This window comes from Hirundo rustica, chromosome 16 (genome assembly GCF_015227805.2).
Source record: "Hirundo rustica isolate bHirRus1 chromosome 16, bHirRus1.pri.v3, whole genome shotgun sequence".
NCBI classification, from domain to species: domain Eukaryota; kingdom Metazoa; phylum Chordata; class Aves; order Passeriformes; family Hirundinidae; genus Hirundo; species Hirundo rustica.
This window is the reverse complement of record NC_053465.1, coordinates 7,364,518-7,384,319: the sequence shown is the minus strand read 5'-3', so window position 1 is coordinate 7,384,319 and position 19,802 is coordinate 7,364,518. Positions and strand designations below refer to the sequence as shown.

At 49.2% G+C, this 19,802-nt stretch overlaps 1 protein-coding gene across 4 annotated transcripts; it reads right to left on the bottom strand.

The window, feature by feature from the left end:
* Window positions 1–5,383: 5,383 nt before the first annotated feature.
* Window positions 5,384–19,448, bottom strand: TPX2 (TPX2 microtubule nucleation factor). 4 transcript variants are annotated; one of them, XM_040080259.2, is made up of 18 exons: window positions 19,235–19,448; window positions 14,438–14,590; window positions 13,997–14,122; window positions 13,699–13,807; window positions 13,045–13,176; window positions 12,499–12,549; window positions 12,243–12,365; window positions 11,674–11,807; window positions 11,209–11,366; window positions 10,623–10,794; window positions 10,337–10,475; window positions 9,666–9,882; window positions 9,343–9,441; window positions 8,497–8,673; window positions 8,238–8,384; window positions 7,581–7,692; window positions 6,739–6,926; window positions 5,384–6,300 (listed from the first exon to the last, which is right to left on the bottom strand). In XM_040080259.2, the coding sequence occupies exons 2-18, from the start codon at window positions 14,538–14,540 to the stop codon at window positions 6,190–6,192; spliced, it is 2,298 nt and encodes a 765-aa protein (XP_039936193.1). In that variant the 5' UTR covers window positions 14,541–14,590; window positions 19,235–19,448; the 3' UTR covers window positions 5,384–6,189. The 4 variants fall into 4 exon arrangements, with proteins under 4 accessions (XP_039936193.1, XP_039936194.1, XP_039936195.1 ...); XM_040080260.2 differs by having other exon boundaries at window positions 6,739–6,905; window positions 19,235–19,443; XM_040080261.2 differs by lacking the exon at window positions 12,499–12,549 and having other exon boundaries at window positions 19,235–19,446.
* Between the last annotated feature and the right edge of the window lie 354 nt (window positions 19,449–19,802).

The window sequence follows — 19,802 nt, the reverse complement described above, 5'->3', positions numbered from 1 at the left end:
CCGCTGTCCTCCTGTGCCCGGTCATCTTTCCTCAGCCTGTCCCAAAACACCACCCTGTGCAGCCATCCAGAGCCCAGGACAGCCCAGCCCCGGAATAAACCCACCAATGACCATCCCAGTAACCGGGAAGTTGCCTGCTGGTCTATTGGAGCAGGAGGTGTAGCAGAGCAGTCCCTGGAAGAGCGTTCCCACGTCCCACAGCTCAGCATAGGAAGCCCGTGGGGATGGAGGTGTTCCTCCTAGAGCTGAGGGCTCCACCAGCCACCACGCCCCAAGTCAGAAGCCGCGGAGACCCCCCCGGCCCCATTACCTGGTGCTGGCGCAGCGGGCGGTCAGGGAGGCAGCATCCGCACTGTGGCAGCGCCGGAGGGAGCAGCCTCTTCTATCCCGGGTGTAACGGAGCTGGATTAGCGCGGGCAGAGGAGGATCCCTTACAGCAGCGGGAGCCGGCCCACTTCGCCTTTCCCAGCACCTGTTCCTGCTGGAGCCCGTTCAAAGGACACGCCACTCTCGCCTGTCCCCCGTGGGCTGGGGACACGCAGCGAGGGGCAGAGGACAGAGATGGACTTGCCTCCTGCTCTGACACAGCACCACAGGGAGGGCTGGCTCTAGACACAGTGGCACCCCAAAACCATCCCATGGGGGTCACCTGGGTGAGCTGGACAGGGTCCAGACAGCTGAGGTCCTCCAAGGTGCCCACAGGTGACACAAGGTGGCCACTGGCCAACCCGTGGGGATGGTGGCCAGGAGCAGCTGGTGATGGTGGTCCCTGTGCTGCTGCGGCCATCTCTGCCCACTGGCACTGGCCCTTTGGGAGAGTGGCTCCAAGGGACCCTGCGCTGTGTGGGTATGAAGTGGCACCTCTGGGCCACTGGGCCTTGATGAAAGCAACAGCAGCTGGTGGCTGCAGCCTTCCCTAGGAACCAGTTATTTAACTAGACTTATTTTCTGTAAAATCAAGTGTTTTGGGAATCAGGGGAAGAAACAGAGGAGCTGGAGGCTCCAGAGGGGTTGGGATGCATGTATGGGTGCTGTACAGGCATTGCCAGCTCCTTCTGGGGTGCTGCGCCCCAGGACACACCTCAGGCACTGTGTGGGGCTGAATCCTGGCATTTGCTGGAGAAGTGGAGCTCTCCCCAGGCCTAGGCTTGCCAGGTGCCCCTGGGGAGGCTGAGGTTACCCTGGGCTCCTCCAGCCTCAGCCCCGGCCAGCTGCCAGCCTGGTCCTGCCTCCCAGCTCCCCACCCCACAGCCACACAAAGCTCAGGTCCTGCCAGACACCAAACACGGCTGCTTAAACCTTGCTCTGCTTTCTCCTTAGTTTAAACCTTACCTGTGGCAGGGCTGGAGGCTACAGCAGCAAAGGAGGGGGGGAGGCTGCCCTGGCCAGGAGCACGATGGAGCTGAGTCAGTGCCACCAACAAGCAGCAGCAGCCCCCCAAGAGCAGCGCTCACTTTGCCTGCAGCACCTCTCAGGAGGACCAGCACTGCCCAGGGAGTGCTGCCGCTCCACACTGCCAAATCCCAGCTCCCAGAGAGCCACCAGCATCTGTGTGCCATGGCTTGGGGTCAATTTGCCAGTGGTTCACATGTGGCATTGAAATCGAGACAAGCCAGGATGGGAGCACAGCTGTTCCGCTGTCCTTGGAGTGCTGCCGCCCCAGCCTGAGGCACCCACCATCAACATCTCAATGGAAGAGCAATACTTGCTCAGTGGGACACAGCCAGGACTCCTGGGCAGATATGGAGCTCTCCTGCTCCAGCCTTCACAGCTGGGATTTATGGCTTCAGCTCCTTTCCATTCCGTGGAAGGACCTGGAATGTGATGAGGACCAGCAGGGATAACGCAGAGGCAGGCACACAGCTCCAACTCACTGATGTGCTGATGCAGTTGTGTACAAACAGAGGCTGGAGCATCACCAGCAGCCACAGCTCTCCGGGACAATGACACACACTGCCCAATCCTGGCACAGGAGTGGTGATGAGTGGGAGTCCCCCACCTTGGCCTCTGTAGGGCCACAGTCAGGAGTAACTGGCCAGATGCTGTGCCTGGCCAGCGGGGACTCTGCCCATCGACTGTCATCGCCACCAAACAGTTTGGAATTGCCTCTCCCCTCCTCCAGTCGAGGGCTGCCAGGCACCTGGAGGCCACCAGTGTCACTTCAGGCACATACTGCCAGCGCTCCGCCAGCCTTCGGCTCTGCACCCTCCTGGTAAACCCCAGGTGAGGGAGCACATCCATGCCCAGGCATGAGGCAGGAGCCATGAGCCAGAGCCATGCCCCACAGCCCCCGTGGAGCTCTTGGTGTGGCGGACACTGGGATAAAATTCTCCAAGGAGAGCAGGAGCAAGCACCTGGACACCAGCCAGCCTTCCTGGGATGCCTGCAATCTTCCACGCTCCCTGGGAGCAGCGTTGGTCTGGGCACAAATCCCTGGGACAAGGTGAGGAAGCAAAGCCCTGGGCATGGGTACTGGGGAGCCAGGACACTCTAAAGGCAACGGGTGACTGTGGTTTATCATTATCACGGATGAAATTCATTTGTGGGCAGAAAGAAGTAAGCTGAAATCAGACCTTTGGGAAGAAGGAATTGTAGAATTGAAGGGCAGTATCTCTTGCACCCCAGGATTTTGGATGCTTTGGTGCAAAACCACACACCCATAGAGCAGCACAGTGCCCTGGGGCTCTGCAAACCAGCCACCACCCAGGTTTCTCAGCCCGGGCTTGGGATTTTTTCCTGCCTTCCCATTCAGGAACTTAAGTCAGAGCCTACATTGGCTGCAGCTGGGAAACAGCCTGTCCTGGGGCTATCTGGCAGCGCCTCAAGCACGCTGTTCCCTGGCGACGCCGTTGTCACAACTGTGGCAGCACACTTTAACCTTTACGTTTACCCTGGGAAGGGAGGCTCTGCGGGGCCAAAGCCGGCCCATTCCCGGGAAACCCTACACCCCGGCTAAATTGAGCGGCAGGGCAGGCTGAACAACATCCCCACCTGAATCCCAGCCATGCTGCTGAAACACAAACCAGCCGGGCTGTCTGGCTTAACTGCTTCCATCAGAACCACCAGGGCTTCCACCACGAGCTGCCATCGTGTCGTGACAGGTGCCAGCAAGGTGATGGGGAAAGACAAGGAAAAATCCCAACATCATCAAAAGAGCATCCAGAGCCATGTGGCCACCAGCAGCAGCACCAGAAGATGCCCTGGTCCAGGGGTCCTTGCCAGGTTCAGGCCAGGTCACACAAGCAGCTGCAAACGTTTCCCAGTAGACAGAAGGGAGAAACAAAGCTGTGATTTGAGAGCATCATCAGGGCTTTTCATAAGAATTTATTCACCAGAAAATTTGATCTTGCAGCTCAACATGAAAGTCCAGGAAAACATTGGCTGCCTTCTAGTTCCAACTCTAGTCTGTGTTCAGCAAATTATTTTGATAACAAATTGAGTACAGCTCAACTAGAAAGGGAGCAGAGGAAGATTTTGTACCCAGATGTCTCCTAATCTCCTCCCACTCCTTGCTCTCAAGGCACACACATAAAGGTGATGGGCTTTGAGTACTGGAATACAAAAATGTTTTTGCAAAATCCACAGGGAGAATACAGATTTTAAATCAGCCTCTCGACCTACCGACTCCAAAGGGAGGTGTTGGAACAGTGCTTAGCTAAATCCCAGACTCTTGCTCCCCTCCTGTAAATTTGTTCTCCCCAGCACTGGAAAAACCACCTTCCACCACTTCCCTGCTGAAGCCTTGGCCAAATCCCATCCTCTCCAACATCCAGCTCCTTCAGAACATGATTTTTACACTTGGTACACTAGAGCAGTTTTCCCACCATGTCACCACTTCCCTCCTAATTAAGAGAGCAGGTCCCACACCCCAGCCCGTGAGAACCTGGTGGGTGACTCCAAGCTCATACAAACACCCCAGACCCTTGGAGGCACAGCTGCCTGAGGCTCCTCCCCTGTTTGCAGTGCATGGGGAATACAAGAGGCCATGCTTGGGGGAAGATGTAATGTCTTTTATTAGACCCGAATGAAACCATTGGGGAAAAAATACTGCCAAGCTGTCCGGCACACAACCCCTTCCTCAAGGCAGAAGAGGCCATGTAGGGCCATCAGGGAAATCCAACTGCTTCATCCTTCAGGGATCGGTGGCTGCTCCAGTTCCACAGCCTCATGATCCTGCATGCCTTCACATTCTTCAGCAGCTCATCATCATTCCAGCTTCCCCCCTGACTCATCATAAATATTTACTGCTCCTGCTACCCACACGCTGCCTTCTCCAGAGCTGGCACTCGAGGAAAAAGCAGGGGCTCCCTGACAGCACATCTGCGGTTCTGTGATGTCCCCAGCCAGTAGCTGATCACAAGGAACAGCTCCACCATGACAGAAATGGGGCTCAGGCAGACAGGTCAGATCCACACAGATTTTTGTTTTTGAGAAAAGGATGCTGACATGTCCCTTGTGCTCCAACCACTCCTGCAAATTGTCACAGCAGCAGTGACAGCGTTTTTTCTGGCTGTCCTCTAACTCTCAGCTCAGTGACACAGAGATATTACCAAAGTCAGAAAAATGTGGCTGAAGGGTGATGATCAAGCTTTTGGGCCAACCTCTGCCACAGCTACACAAAGATCCTCTAGAGAGGGGAATGCAAAGCAGAAATGTGAGCAAAATGAAGCTCACCATTTCCAAGAACCCACACTGCCACAGGGTCATTCATCCTTGAGTGCCAACACACTTCCCTAAGCCTCTCATTCTCCAGTTCCTCAGTTACTAATTGCATACAGCCTTTAATTTTTTAAAAGAATCCTTGTATTTTCAGTGTGGGTGGGTTTTCCTCTTTTAATCCCAGCACTGAAGTTTAAGGCTGGTGCTCTTTGAAACACTCCCATAGAGACCCCAGCTGTTCTGCAATGACATCTCTTGAGCATCACACTTTCTAGGAGAATTTCTGCAGAAACATCATCCCTCGGGTACAATATATGTTCATCTTGGAATTTAGGTCTCTAAAGATTTTCTTCCACCATTACTTCTCAGTCTAGGAGTAAAATAGCAACTGCTTGATGTACTTTGGCAAGAATGAGACAGCACCTCTAACCACCCCCTTAGCTGGAGTCTAACACCAAGTTTGAACTCTTTTTCACCCAAAAATCAGAAGAAAAACCTACACGCTCTGGGAATACCTCTTCAACAGTATCCCAGTTCAGAGGAAATGAAAGAGAATGTTTTCCGTAACCACCAAACAAGAAAGTCTGTCCAGTTAGGACAAATTAATTCTAAATTTCCCTTTTACCCTCCCGCCCCCAAGCAGCACAGCAGTAGCAAGCAGCACTGCTCATAGGTGTTTCAGCAAAATACAAAGGTACGAAATCAGAGCACAATACTAAATAAGAAATAATTATTAAAACTTTAATCCGGATGTGTCCACTCTTCACAATGCCAGCACTTTTGTCCTCCAGCATATTTGAGCATATTTAGCTCTGCTCACTGCCCAAACTGGCCAGAGATGCTGATGGCTCTGTAGCCAAGAGACCTGCACTGGCAGGAGCTGGGGCAGCAGCTCACAGCAAGTCACTTGCCAGATAAATGGTTCCCCAAAGAGAAGGACTTCAGCTGTAAAACAGCAAGATGGTTTAATGCTCTAATATACACAAAGAACTACTTTTAAGCGTGGGCGAGATTTATATTTGTGGTCACCTAAACATCAACAAGGAAGGCCAGACCCACGCTACGCTGGCTTGAAGGAACCTCACTTAACACAATTCAAGCTAAATGTAGGCTAAAAGGCTAAAAAACAGACACTTGAAAATAGCACTTAGTGTAAAAACACAAGACAGCCCTGCCAGGTACACATCTGTGTGGTCAGTCTTTACCAAAAACTCTTCTGCAGGAAAGGGCTTCAGCCCACTAGCCAGAGACAGCGAGCAGATTAGGAATTTTTATTTAGGTACACAATATCTGTATGCAATATCAAAACCTGGTTTAGTCTCTAGAGAAGATGGGGTCTGGATACACAGCAAGGCCAGGAGGCACTGCTGAAATGCCATGGGCTCAGGTGGAGTTTAACTACTCAGTACGACAATGGAACCAAGCATGCGAGTTCAGACTGAGCAGTCATGGAAAAACAACTGCTCCCTCTCTCCTACCAAGGGAGTGGAGAGGGATGGGATCTCCCCCCAGTTCTCACGTGGATGCTCATCAGCATCGGAATCTGTCTGAGAAGTTGGGAGACTTTGGCATAGTCAGTGGTTGATCACTGGGCTTCACTTCTAGGCTGCGGTATTTGCGTATTGGGTTTGCCTTGTGAACCTGTGAAAAAAGAAATATAAGGGCAAAACAAAGGAAATGGTTGCAGTTATGATGAAGCTGAAATCTGCAGGTGAGCTGTGGATGAGGTGAAGGCAGGCATCTGCCTGAGACCACCACACCACCCTGGGCACTGGAGTGAGGGAGGGGGAAAATGAACAGCACGTTTTGGGGTTGTTGTTTTACTAAGATCATTCTGCTTTGATAACACATGTGCAGCTCCAAAGCTCAGCCATCTCAGCACAGCTGCCTTCTTTGTTTGCATCGTTTTGTAGGTTTGGCTTTTTAAAACCAGTTGTGAAGTTAGTGAATCATCAGTTTGCAAAAGGAAACCTTGAAAAGGCAGTTTTAGCACAGCTCAACTGTGACATTAGCTCCGTAAGGATATTCCCACATTCCTTTGGTTACTTTACAGCCCTTGCTCAGAAACAGCTCACTTACCATCTCTTGTCTTAGCTTAGCAACTTCTTCCTTTTCACGCTCCTCTTGTTGCTGCCTGATCTGCTCCTCATACCTCTCCCTTAAGGCTTCTGCGTCTGCCAATCGCTTTTCAAATTCTTGCCGTTCTTTTGCTCTTCTTTCTGTTGCCAGCTCAAAGCTTTCAGGAACTACAGAACCAGAAAGGCTCTCTAAGTTTAGAAATAGAGGAGATAACATTGGTTCAAAGACAGTCAGGTAAAGCAGAGCAGCACTAACGTCAATGGAAGCCTCCCTTTGGAGAGCTTCCCCTTGGCAAGGGTGGTTAGGAGATACCTCCAGGCTTCAGGAAAAGAGAAAACTTTACTCCCAGACGTGAGCAGTGTTAATGCAGACGTCACCCCGTCATGGGTGTTCTCATGGGAGGGAGCAAGCACACAATTGTTAGTACAAACAAGCTTTTGGCTGGTTTTATGCTCTACAAATCTCAGTCTACCCAAGCAGTAGATGCCTTCATCTCATTAGAAACGGGAGGGAAAGAGTGACAGCGCTGCAGAAACGGCAGCTGTCTCTGCAGGGAGCCCCTCACATTCTCACTACCCTTGTCCTAGGCTGGCACACATCAATCATCTGCCAATTGCAGCGGAGTTGCTAAATACAGCTGCCTTGCTGGAGCAGGGCAGGGGGGCGGAGAGGAAATCCCCCTGCTCCCAGGAGATACAAGCTGCTAGGCAATTAGTTGATTAAATACAGGGCACTGCTGGCTGTGCTGATGAAGAAGAGGCAACAGCCAGAAAAAACATCACCTAATTGCATCAGTTCTGAGCTATCAGCCAACCCAGGGTAGCAAGTACTTGCAACTCTACCTGATAGCATCTTATGTTCCTTTTTGGGCACAAAAGGCTCCTGGTACATCACTGTGTTGGGACGAGCTTTAAAACATGCTGCCTCTTTCTGCCTTTTCAAGTCTTCTTTAAGCTGCAAGAGAAGAGAGCATGTCCAGTGCCAGGCAGAAAGAGACCATCTCCCCGTGACCCAGACTCTAGCACTCCCTACACTGGAAAAGCCTTGCTGACTTAGTCAAATCATTTCCATAGAAAATTATATTAAAGCCAAAAAGTGGCACCACTTATTGCCTGACAGTTGCTTTGCCAAAAATAGCCTGAAGAAAGTTTCAGGTGCCCACTGCAGACTTCACACGAGAAAAGCAGTATATTATTTATGTGTCAATAAATTCCTGGAGATAGTCAGCAAAGGGATTCAGCTGCACAGAGCTGCTGCTTAGAAAACAACCCACAGCTGTTCATACAGTTGTGGTAAATCCCATTACTTGCCATAAAGTGAGAAAAAGAAAAACCATTGACCAATCCTTAACCCACAGCACAAGTTTCATGCCAAGTACAGAAAAATTCCGTGCTCCAACTCAGCTACTGATTCAATTCAAGGAGGGCAGTTTCTGTAGTCAACCACAACTCCGCCAGCTGATTTAAGTCTGGTCATTCCCATTGTCCTTTTCATCCTACCTGCTGTTTCCAGCTCTGGAGCTTGGCAGCTCCCCGTTCATCCACCTGCAGATGGAACGGTTCAGGCTGAGTTGGGGTTTTGACCTTCTTTTCTGGCAGTTTAACTTGGTCAAAGTAAGGCAGAGGCAGCGCTTTGAACTTTGGCACCTGAAATAAACAACTCCAAATATTACTTGTCCTTTCCTTGGAAAGGAAACAGCAAATCCTATCACTCTCTTTTTATTAAGGAGTGGAACCCAAGGTAGCTTTTAATTCTTACCTCTTCCTTCTGTAGTTCTTCAATTTTTTTCTCTTTTTGTATTTGTCGCTCTCTGTCCCGGGCATCAAAAGAGAAGGGGCAAACTTCCACATGCCTCTGCTCTGGCATTTTGGGTTTGAAGGGCACTCCATAATGTGGCATAGGATTAGCTTTGATCACAGCCACCTCCTCTTTTTCCTACAGGGATATTAGCATTAGGATCTCATTTTTTACTTTAGTATAGGTTGCAACTCCTGCCAAGCAAAGCCACAAAGAGCTTTGAATGAGCTCCTTTAATAAGGGGCACAGCAGGGTCACACAAACAGTGGGCACTGCAAAAATTAGGAATCCAGGAAGTACCAATTTACTGGCATCCTGAATCACAGGCCCAATTCTTCCTTTTTTGAAACCACTCTCAGTTCCAGCAGTCATCCAAATTAGAGTGTAATTATTTAATATCCTCTTGATAAGAAGGAATGGAAGAAGGATAAGCTTTCAGATCCTGCTCCTGACCTCAGGGAGAAGAGAGGTCAGCTGTAATATCTGCCTTCAGTGACAGAATAGGGAAGGATGAGAAATTTAAGCAGTTCACTTTCCTTATTCATAGCAGCAACACCTCAGAAGCCCTCATCAGTGCCCTAGCATTTAAATTATTTCATTTTTAATGAGAATTCTGTCTCTGTAAAATGACTAGCAATAACCAGATTGCTTGAAGTGAATGGCACAGGCAAAGGTAACCACTGGAGGAACTGCTCACAGGAGGGAAGGAAGGGGCTTCCAGCCCCAGAGCATCCCACCCGCATCCAGAGGCACGGCAGGCACTGCAGGGAGACCTGGGCCTGGCTCCAGCCTCATGACAACTGTTACCTTCTCTTCCTCCCTGCCAGACACACGGGTCCTGCTTCTCAGTGTGAAGGCTGGAGACTTGGGGACTGTAACAGGAAGTGCTTTCTTCTCTGGAACACCCTGTTCAGAAGAGCCAGTAAGGAGTTACCCAAGGCCAAGTGCCAAGAAAACGCCTCAGAGAAACAACCTGACAGCACAGGACGTACCTACCGCGGTTCTTACCTAATGACAGACGCTGTTTACTAAGGTCATTAAACACATAATGCAACATAGCTACAGACATTTGGAAGCTCATTGCCACCTGAGGTCCAGCTCCCAAGCCTGAGTGTTACTAAACTTCTTACCACAACATCCTCCAGGATTTTTGTGGGACATGGCCTGGAATGGAATTCGAAGCGCTCTTCCTCCTGCTGCTTCTTACTCTCACGCTCCTGAATCCTTTTTTCTATTTCCAGCTGAAAGCCGATAGGTTGGGTGAGCTCCTTCACAGTGGGTTTCTTGGGCAGGAGTGGCCCACCCTCAAAGATTTTGTGATTGACTTCTCGTGCTTTGAATTTGTACCTATGCAGGAACAATGGAGACAGTCACCACCTGTACATCGTACGTTAGTGTGCAGCTCTAGTTAGCAATTCTTCCTTGGTCTTCAAAACAGCAAGATTAATAAGGAAAATCTTATAGATTGCTTTCCTAGAAATCCAAACCTTTGCCTACAGGTGAGTTTTGAAGTGCATGCAGCCTGCATTGCTATATTGGGTTTGCTTTACTCATCACAAGCTGTATGCAACCCAAGATCAGCTCTCCTAAGAGCACTTTATTTAAAATGAATTGCTTATGTTTCACTTCTCTACAATCAGAGCTAAAGAATTATGAACAACCTAAAGGAATCTCAATGGTGTATGCTACTCATTCTTTTCCACAAAAAGGGTATTCCAGAAAAGTGACATTTTGGTATCTAAAAAATATTTCCAGTGTGGTACAATCATCTCCTGGAGGACTAGAGTAAGCCCTTACTTACTGTTGAATTTTCTCTATTTCCTCTGCTTCTAACTCTGCAGCAGTTTTGCAGGTGACAGGTCTCAAGCGCTGCTTTGTTCTCAGCACTGGTGTTTTGGGGTGTGTGAGCCGAGCCTTCACCGGCTTTTTGGAAACAGAGCCTACAAATTCAAGTCACAGAGAGCAGCAGTTAATAGGCAAGTTAATGTTGCAAGGCCTGCAACAGACACAGGCCATTTGCTCAGGACAGTCAAAGCATCTCTTGCTCTCCTCCCACCATGTCTCTGGACACAGCCAGGACCACTCACCTTCCTCAGATTTCCTGCTCCTCAAATGGTAACGAGGGGGTGTGCGTTTTTGGAATGCTTCTACCTGCTCAGCAAAGGACACATACTCTGTTGTGGCTTCTTCGAGTTTTCTTTTGTTTCCCTGGGACAGATTGAAAGGTTTGGGGACAGTGGGTCCCTTTGGCATTCGCACCTGGAGAGAGAAAACCAGTGTCAGTATGGCCAGGAGGCTCTGATGACATTTCTTTTCCCCACTGAAGCATAGCATCTGCCCCTTTCTCTCACTGCAAAGGAGGTAACACCTCACATTAACACAAGTGTTAGCAGTCTGAACATGCACAAGTTATATTGGGAAACTGTATCAAGCAGATTGAAACACAAAGTGGAGTGACTGGAAAATCTGACATTAAAGGGCTCCTTTTTCCACAAGGTTTCTTTGGAGTCTTGTGGCAACACAGACACACAGGAAGTTTGCAGTCACATTTGCACAACACCTGCCTCTCCTGTGGTAACCTCTCTGTGGGTATCAGCCCAATCATTCCACAAGCAGCAGGGAGGTGATGGCAAGAATTAGTGAGCTGAGTGCTGGCAACACTCTGGCTCTCACCGGAGAAGGAGGATGCTTCCTCAGTACTGCTGCAAAATCCAGCTCCTTGTACTCGTTCCCAGGCTGGGTTTCCACATTCTGTTTAATTCTATTCTCCGTGCAGAAGTGAAAATCAATTGGCTTTGTTACTTGACTAACAGGTCTCTTCACAGGTTGTCCTAGAGGAAAAGAACATGTAAGGACTGGAAGACTTTTGCTGTGAGGTTGGATTTGTAGAAATAAAAAAAGCAGTTTATTTCTAAAACTAGGTAAGTTTTTAGAGAACTCATCTTTAACTTTTCAAAACATGACATAACCCAAACACACCTGTTTCCAGGCAGTTTAGGGGCTGATCTACATTAAATGGCTCCTAATATTTATTGCATAGTCTGAAACGCTTGTTTTCAAAGGTATTTGCACAGCTCTGTGCAGCACCCTCCAGCTGAGCCCAAAGCAGCTTCATTCAGCAATTCAGGCAGAGCCCACCTGCTCCAGCAATAGCTGCTTTCAGAGACTCCTCGTTCTTCTTCCTCAGCTCCATAACCTCCTGCTGCAACTGCTGCATCTTTTCCAGCTCCTGCTCCTCTGTACTCTTCAGCTTGCTAGAAGGTTTGGTCCTCCTGCAGAAGCACATTAAAAATGAAGTTATGCCTTCCTGCTTCCCTGGTTATTAGCATGATGTTGGTGCAAGGAACATGCTTATCTCCAATCTCAGCACAGGACCATCACCGGTTATAAAAACATCCTCTTTAGAGGAGATCTGCTTGGGTTTTGTTTGTTCAAGACATCTCACAGCCAGCTGCTATTCTGCAGACTCATTTGCTGTATGCATTCTCAATCCATTAGGAAGAAACTTTTTCCTCAAAAGAAAAGCAAAAGCTTTCCTGGGCACAGGTTCAGCTGGTGAAGTACATTTCACTGTAATATTTTTGCCTTGCCCCAGTGTTTACTAAATGTGATACCATCACATGCTAAGTTGAAGCTGAAAACACTCAGCCAGGACTGTCACCTAAATCAACTGTGATTAGCACACAAGTCACAAGAAAGCCACGTACTTCAACATTGTTGGCGTGGAAGGCATGGTCAGTTTGCTTTTCCCTCTGCCTGGGGAGAGGTCAGGATCCTGCAGGGGCTCGCTCTTTGTGGATGCTTCTGTCACCTTCTCTCTGCTGCCAGAACTAAGAGAAAATGTTGTTAGGGCAAACCCCTCGAACTGACCGTGTTCTAAATAAACGACCACCTGCAGTTCTCACCACCATGCAAAACATCCCAACACCTGGTGAGGTCTAAGGTATGCCAGGCTGGCCTTACCTCCCCCCAGGCCCAGGTACAGACCATCCAGCTTTCCTTGGTACTCTAAGGCTGCAGGAGGGAAGATGAATTACTGAGTTTTTGGAACTCTTCTGGAGAAGGGAGGTATACTGTAGATCATCGAGGTACAGTGTTGTTTCAAAGATCACACTGCCATTTCCTGACCTCAAGCTTATCACCATATGATACTTCAGTGGTTAAGTTAATTTGAGAAATATTTTAGCTGTGACTCTTTCATAGCTAATGACTGCCTAATGACTTCCAGATGGATAAGTTCAGACAGATTTAAAGCTGACAGCCACTGAATAAGAATTAAGAAGGTGAAGAAGCCCATGCTTATTTCATTCACATCTTTACCTCCACACAGAGCAATTCCTTCAGCATTTACAGCCATTTCTTATTCATGAAACCAGTATCAGCAACCAGTTCCAGCCACCACACCCCTAACCTTCCTGGAAGAACCTTCTCAGCCAGGTGGAAACCCTTTCCAGAAAAACAGTTGCATCCCTTTTCCCAGCCCCAAAGAGAAGGGCTTGGATGACGTACATTCTCATTTTCTTCAGGGGTGGAACGTCTTCCTTATTATCCAGGGTATTAGCAATTCTCTCTGCTTTCATTCTGCCTGGCTGCTTGCGCTGCTGGGTTTTCCCCTGCTTTGTAGCCGGTTTCCTGCCTGGTCTAGAGTAGAACAGAAAGCAAAGGTAAGTTTTCCCACAGACCTGAGGAGACACCTGACCTGGTTAACCCTTTCTATGTCAGCGCATCCCCTAACTCCACCACACAAACTGTGTTTAACACAACATCCAAATGCAGCATGACTTTTTAACATAAACAAAATATTCGTTGCTATATATGACCATGCAGAGCCCCTTGCATTCATAGCAAGAATGAGTTCTGCAGATATAAACAAAGAAACTTTATAAGCCACCTCAGTTTCAGATGTCCTCACATTCCAGAAGCTCCTGGTGCTGCCGAGTCTCATTTGACAAGTATGTGAGACACTGCATTACATTTCCACCCTAGAGACTGCCCCTCCAGCTTAGCCAGCAGATCAGGTGTCCCAATACATGATCTCCATGCTGGAGAACTCCAGCCCCACTGGATGCCCCAAGAACAGCTAGAACTGCAGATCCTGAGAGCAGGGACTTGCTTAGTTACACCATCATCAATCATTGTACAAACTGAACACAAATATTTCACCTCTGAGGGGCCTCTGCAGGGGCAGCAGCTCTCCAGGTTGCCAGGGACCCAACGATATTCTGAGGGACCGCGTTGCCCTGGGCACATTCGGCTTCACCATCGCTTTCACCTGAGAAAGGGGCAAGTGTCAGCTCATCTATGCACATGTATACCGAACAACAGCAAGTAAAACCACAGGAGACCTTGCAGATAAGAGTTTATGAAGCTGGCCCCACAAAAGCCAGACAGAGGCCTTTCCATTTTGCCAGTGAAAAGCAGGTAAAATGAATTCCCTCCCTGTCACACCCTGCCAGCTTACTCATCACTACTTCTTGTGGTGGGACAGAAGGCACAATAACATCGGGCTTTGAAAAAGCAGGGCTGCAGTGTGAGACCTTTGCCAGATTTTCTGCAGGAGGGATGTTCTCCAGATTGGCTTTTTGGTCTGTAAGGAGAGAAAGACTTTCACTACACACACTGTTAGGAACTGTTAACAATACCCCAGAATATCATTATGAGGTAAACAAAGTCAAAGTACAGATGACAAAATTTAAACAAACAAACAAAAAAAACCAAACCCAAAACAAACAAAAAGAACAACAAAAAAACAAATCCACACCAGAATAAAAGAAATCCTGTTCATGATGAATGAAGCAGTTAACATTAATGATTAATTGGCACAGAAGCCAGGCCCAAAACAAGGATCACACCACAGTGTCATCCAATGAGGAAACACCTCAAGGAGTTGGAAGCCACTTACCAAACCAGGAGTCTGCATTGTGTACATCATCCTCATTCAGAGTTGCAAAGTCGATGCAGATGTTTGGGACATCAAAAGAGTAACGGGATTCTGGCTTAGACATCTTCACAGTGACACTGTCCCCACGAGTCCTCTGCCTGCACCGCTACAGCCCTTTAGAAACAACAGGGTATCAGTGGAATCAGCCCCCAGCTCTCTTCCTCTGCAAAGTTTGTAGGGATAGGCATTGGGATAACCTCTGGTACATCCCTGCTTCTTGCACTTCACGCCTTTGGGCAGAACTCCTCACGAGCAATGCTGAGTTTTATTCTACTGCTGATATGCAAAGCTAAGGAGATTTCACTACTGTTGTCATTTGCAGGTTCAAAACTATCAGAAAGATTAAGTTTTGATGGATTTTTTTTTTTTTGTACCTATAGGTGCTAGAATTGTACTTTTTAAGAAGTATAAAGCTTTTCCAGAGAGTGATTGGTTTGCACTTCCTTCCCTCACCATGCACAAAGAAGAGTTCTTACCCTGACAGCATTTACAAAGCTGATGAGATTCACTCCAGAGATCTGCAATTCACAGCCTCTCTCTCTGAAGGGCTACAAACAAGAATTAATGACACAGTGGTGCTCTTCCATAGAACAAATCGATTTTCAAAGCAGGAAGAAGGTTCTGTAGAACATTGTTACTGGGCAAACAGTCAGGAGGGCAGCGTCAGGCCCTCTGGCATTCCACAGCACTAGCCCAAGGCTGGCCAGGCCATAAACAAACTGAGCACTGTGACCCGTGTCAAACAGTCCCTGCAGCTAATTAATGAAGCACTGACAGCAAGAGGAGTCCCTGTGTCAACAGGTGATATTAAACTCAATGGAACAGGAATAAAGCCAGTGACAAAATTATAAACCCTGAAATTATAACAAAACCTTCTTGCAAAGGTGCTTTTGTGCGGCCTTGAACAGCTGTGAGGCAAAGCCCACGAGGATGTTATAAAACACTCCCCAAGGAAATCACCTGAACTTTGCTTTTATGAACCCAAGCAATTCCAAAGCAGCATATTCCTAACCCACAGAGCCTCAGCCCTAAACCATCTGTCTAGGCAGACCACACATGGTTCAAAACCCAGATGGTGCTCCTCAATAAATAAGAAAATGGCCAAAAGCAAAGCAGTGTTTAGGGGGTACCATGCTGGTCACAACCACTGGCCCAAGAGGATGGGTGCACTGAGAAGCCTCCAGCTCCCCAGAGCAGAGCAGAGCTGTGATAATTAAAGGCAAGAATGTCATTAGAGAAGCACCAGCTACACGGCTGGGAAGATGTCAAGGTAGGGCCCAAAGAAGGCGAATAGAAGAACTGGAGCCAAAACCAACTGTAACTGAGCTCCAGGACATGGCTGGAATCAAATGCTTTCCTACTGCCCTTAATCAAGATAGAATTTCTGTCAACACTTTCGACTTTTTTAAAAATCAAATGCGTCATCAGCATTCTCCCCTCACCCTCTCCAGTCAGAGTCAGAGCTCTGGGCATCATGTTTCATAGCTACTTGTGCCCACTGCTACACTTTGCAGCTTTTTACTGTGTAAAGTCCATATTCCCTAGTGTCACCACCCTCGTGGTCAACCTCTCCTCTCTCCCCTCTACCACAGGCAGAACAGTCAGAAAAAAGCAAAGGATTGTAGCACTGCCTCAGTTTCATACTCTGTTTCTTGAAAGAGACAGAGAGATAAAAGTTAACGTGACTGAACTCCACAAAGTCCATTTCAGCCAGATGAACTCATGGCATCTGCTTCTCAAATCCCTGCATATCCTCCAAGTCCTGCCCAGAACAGGACTGATGGTGAAGCAGCAGCAGCTCACTGAGAGGCTTCCTGCTCTTCCACCCACCGACTGGGGCTAGGACAGGGATCAGCCAGGAATGCCCCGGTGATTTATCGCTCCTGTGCCCACCACAAGGCATCTGCAATCCCAACAGGCTCTGCCAAGCACAGCCTGACACCCGCTGCCCACTCCCTGCAGGCATTTTAAAACACCCAGTCACGATTTTGACAGCACAACCACATTTATCTCAATCCAAAATTCTTCCCCTCCACCGCAGCATTCATCCGCCAGAAGGGAGGCGTGGAAATTTTTCCTCATTAATAGGGACGTTCCCTAATTAGCAGGCACTGCACGCATTTCCCCAAGTGTGATTACAGGCACGCTGTAATCCTACACAGCTCGGCGTGGATTTAAAGCATGACCCTGCTCTCCCCCACATCCATCACCTCCTGTGTCGACACGGGTGTCTGCAGCGAGCCAGCCGGGGAACCCTCACCCCTGTTCTGCAGGATCAGCTTTCACCTTGTTTGCAGAGCTGCTGAGGAAAGGAGGATCTAATCTTCAAGCTTGCAAAAACACCCCAAATTCCCTCTATGAAGCAGCTCTTAATTAAAGCCTTCATTTTCTTTCTAGGTCTGCTCCCTCACTGACCTAAATGTGCCTCCAGAGCAGCACAGCTGTATCCACAGGGAGGAACGGGCAGAGGGCTCCTCTGGACATCAGATTTCTTTTGAGTAACTACACTTTGGCACGTTCCAGAAGAGTGCCTTGGCATGGTTTAGATTAGTTAGCTTTGAAAAAGGATTACACTAAATTGGAACAAGCATTCCTATCTCAGAATAAGACTGATCCAACAGCAAGTGCAAATAGGTATTTCGGAATAACTTCACACCTCACTCTAATCCAAATTAGCTTTAAAATACTGACACAATTCCATCACAGATGCATTCAGTGTCTTTGTCTCAACGTAGTCGTGAATTTTGTGCCAACAGCACGAACGGCCTGGACAAAGAAGCCTCCCAGCCATTCAGGCCATGGTGTTGGAGATAGAATGCAGCATTCCAAGATGGGAAAAGAGAGAAAGAGAATGGAGGAGTTTTGGGAGAGTAGCAAGGACAGAGGGGCTGTGATAGGGACACAGAAAGGTTGTGAAAGGACAAGTGGAAATGGCTTCAAACTAAAAGAGGAGAGATTTAGTTTGGATCTTAGGGAGAAACTCTTCCCTGTGAGCATAGTAAGGCTCTAGCAAGGGCTGCCCAGAGAAGCTGTGGCTGCCCCATCCCTGGAAGTGTGGAAGGCCAGGGTAGACAGGGCTGGTCCTGTGGAAGGTGTCTCTGCCCAGAATGGTCATGGGGGGCTGGAATAAGATGAGCTTTAAGACCCTTCCAACCCAAACCGGTCTGGATCCTGAGAAAAGCAGAGAGATCTGCTCCTTCTTGCTACCTTGAAATGTAGATAAGGCCCTGGTGAGCTGGAGATGAAGCCTTATCACAACACACCACTGGAGCTTCACAACTTATAGATATTACTTATGGCAAATGCTAACAATAAACAACAACAGACACAAGAAGGCTATTCTAAGCTACATCAGCAGATAACTACAAAGCCAGCTGATCCACATGCCTCAGAACCCAAGACAGGCAACCAGGAATAAGCAAGAGAAACTTCCCCAGGACTGAGGCAGCTGTATGGGAACGTGCTCCAGCAATTCCAGGGCAACACAGAGTTTTCTGTTCTTTTTATTGGGATAATAATCCAAAGTTCCTGGATGCTTTTCAGGGGTTAACATGTAAGTTGGAGCATTAGAAAGGGATGCAATTGCCTCTCTGAAGCTACAGTCCTGTCACCACAGCCTGGTAAGAACCATCCCATCACAAAACCATCACCTGAACTCCCTCTGCATGATGCTGACAGCCTCAGAAAGTCATCCTTCATCTTTGCTTTTCCCTGAGCAGGGTTAAGTGAACACTTACAACACAGCCTGGACCTACAGCTTCCCATTCCTCTCTCGTGGCCCCTTACCCAAAGTTCAACGGGGCTTTTCTGCAGCACAAAATCAACACTGGATTCACCATCCCCCGGAACACCGCTGTTCCATCATTTAATGCTCAAACTGGGAGAGAAAGCCTTGAACTCCAGGTGAGAGCTGAGCCCGCAGAGAGCTCCGCAGACCACCCCGACCGACACCACGGGAGGCGTGAAGTGCTGGCACAGCCTCTGCTCCCGGCCCAGACCCGCCCCCAGTCCCAAAAATAAACAGCCTTGACATCTCATGCTCCCTAAAAAAGATCCAGTAAGTTTCAGAAGACATGAAGATGGGACATTCTAAAAATAGATTTTCAAGGAAAAGTAAATTATTTTTAGCTCGCATAACCTCAACTAATTGTCACATTAAGTTGAAGGTCCTCTAGCTTAAAAAAAGCCCCGCATAAAAATAGCTCCCCTAATGCTTTTTCTGTTACTTGGGCCAGGTTTTGCCTGGTTTGCTTCCCTCCTTTTCCTGGGAAGCAGGATTTGGACTGAGAAGAAGTACCAGAGCTTTCCGTCGTGAAACACACTGCTTCACCAGATTTTGTGATTGTTTCAAGACTCGTAACTTTATTTCACTCCCGAGGCACCCACCCCACCGTAAGACACACGCCTGGCGCTCCAATACCGCCAGCCCACCGGGGGAGCGGGAACCCCTCACCACGGCGGCTCCTCCTGCTGCCGGCCGGGGGCTTTGGGCTCGGCTTCACCGGGGAACGAGGGGTTCGCAATCAGCCCCCGGGGCTCCGTTACGAGCCCGCCCGCCGAGCGAGCGGCCGGAGCCGCCTTCCGCATCCGTTTCTCAGCCGAGCCCTCGGCCCCGTTAGCAATACCTGGGCTCGCAGTAGGCCCGAGGAACAGCCGCGTCGCCACGGCCGGAGACGAACAACCAGATACGGGGAAGGGCTGCGGGTCGGGGAAAGAGGGGCGAGGCCGGGGGTGTCCGGCCGGTGCCCCCGCACTCACCTCCGCAGCGCCGCCGCCACTCCGCGCGGCGCCTCTGCCGCCGCCGTTAACGGATTTCGAACAGGGCTCGGCCGTCCAAACTCACCAATCAGCGCCTGGCGCAAGCCCTTGGTGAGCGCTGATTGGCTGGACCGCTGGAAGACCCGGATAAGCAGGCGCCAAACAACGCCGTTGCGTTCTCCCTGCAACGCCTGACGGGAAATGTAGTACAGGCTCGCAGAGTGCCACAATGGCCGGCCGAGAACCGAACTACAACTCACATAACGCACTAAGGGACATATTAGACCAATCGGAAAAGGCGGTGCTTTGGGTGTCGTTCCGGACGGCCTCTCAGCGGCTGGCGGGCGGGTCCCCGGTGCCAGTGTCAGCCGCGGGGCCGGGCAGGAACCTACCGGAGCCGGCCTCTAGTACTGCGGCTGTATCAGTGTCCGCTGCCCGACTTCCACCCGCTGCTCCTCAGCAGATCAGCCCTTTTAACTGCTGGGCCCGGGGAAGGCGGCTTGCACCGCCTGCTAAGCCCGGCCAGGTTTCTCGATGCTCTGAGGAGAAAGTGCCCTTTGCACAGTGG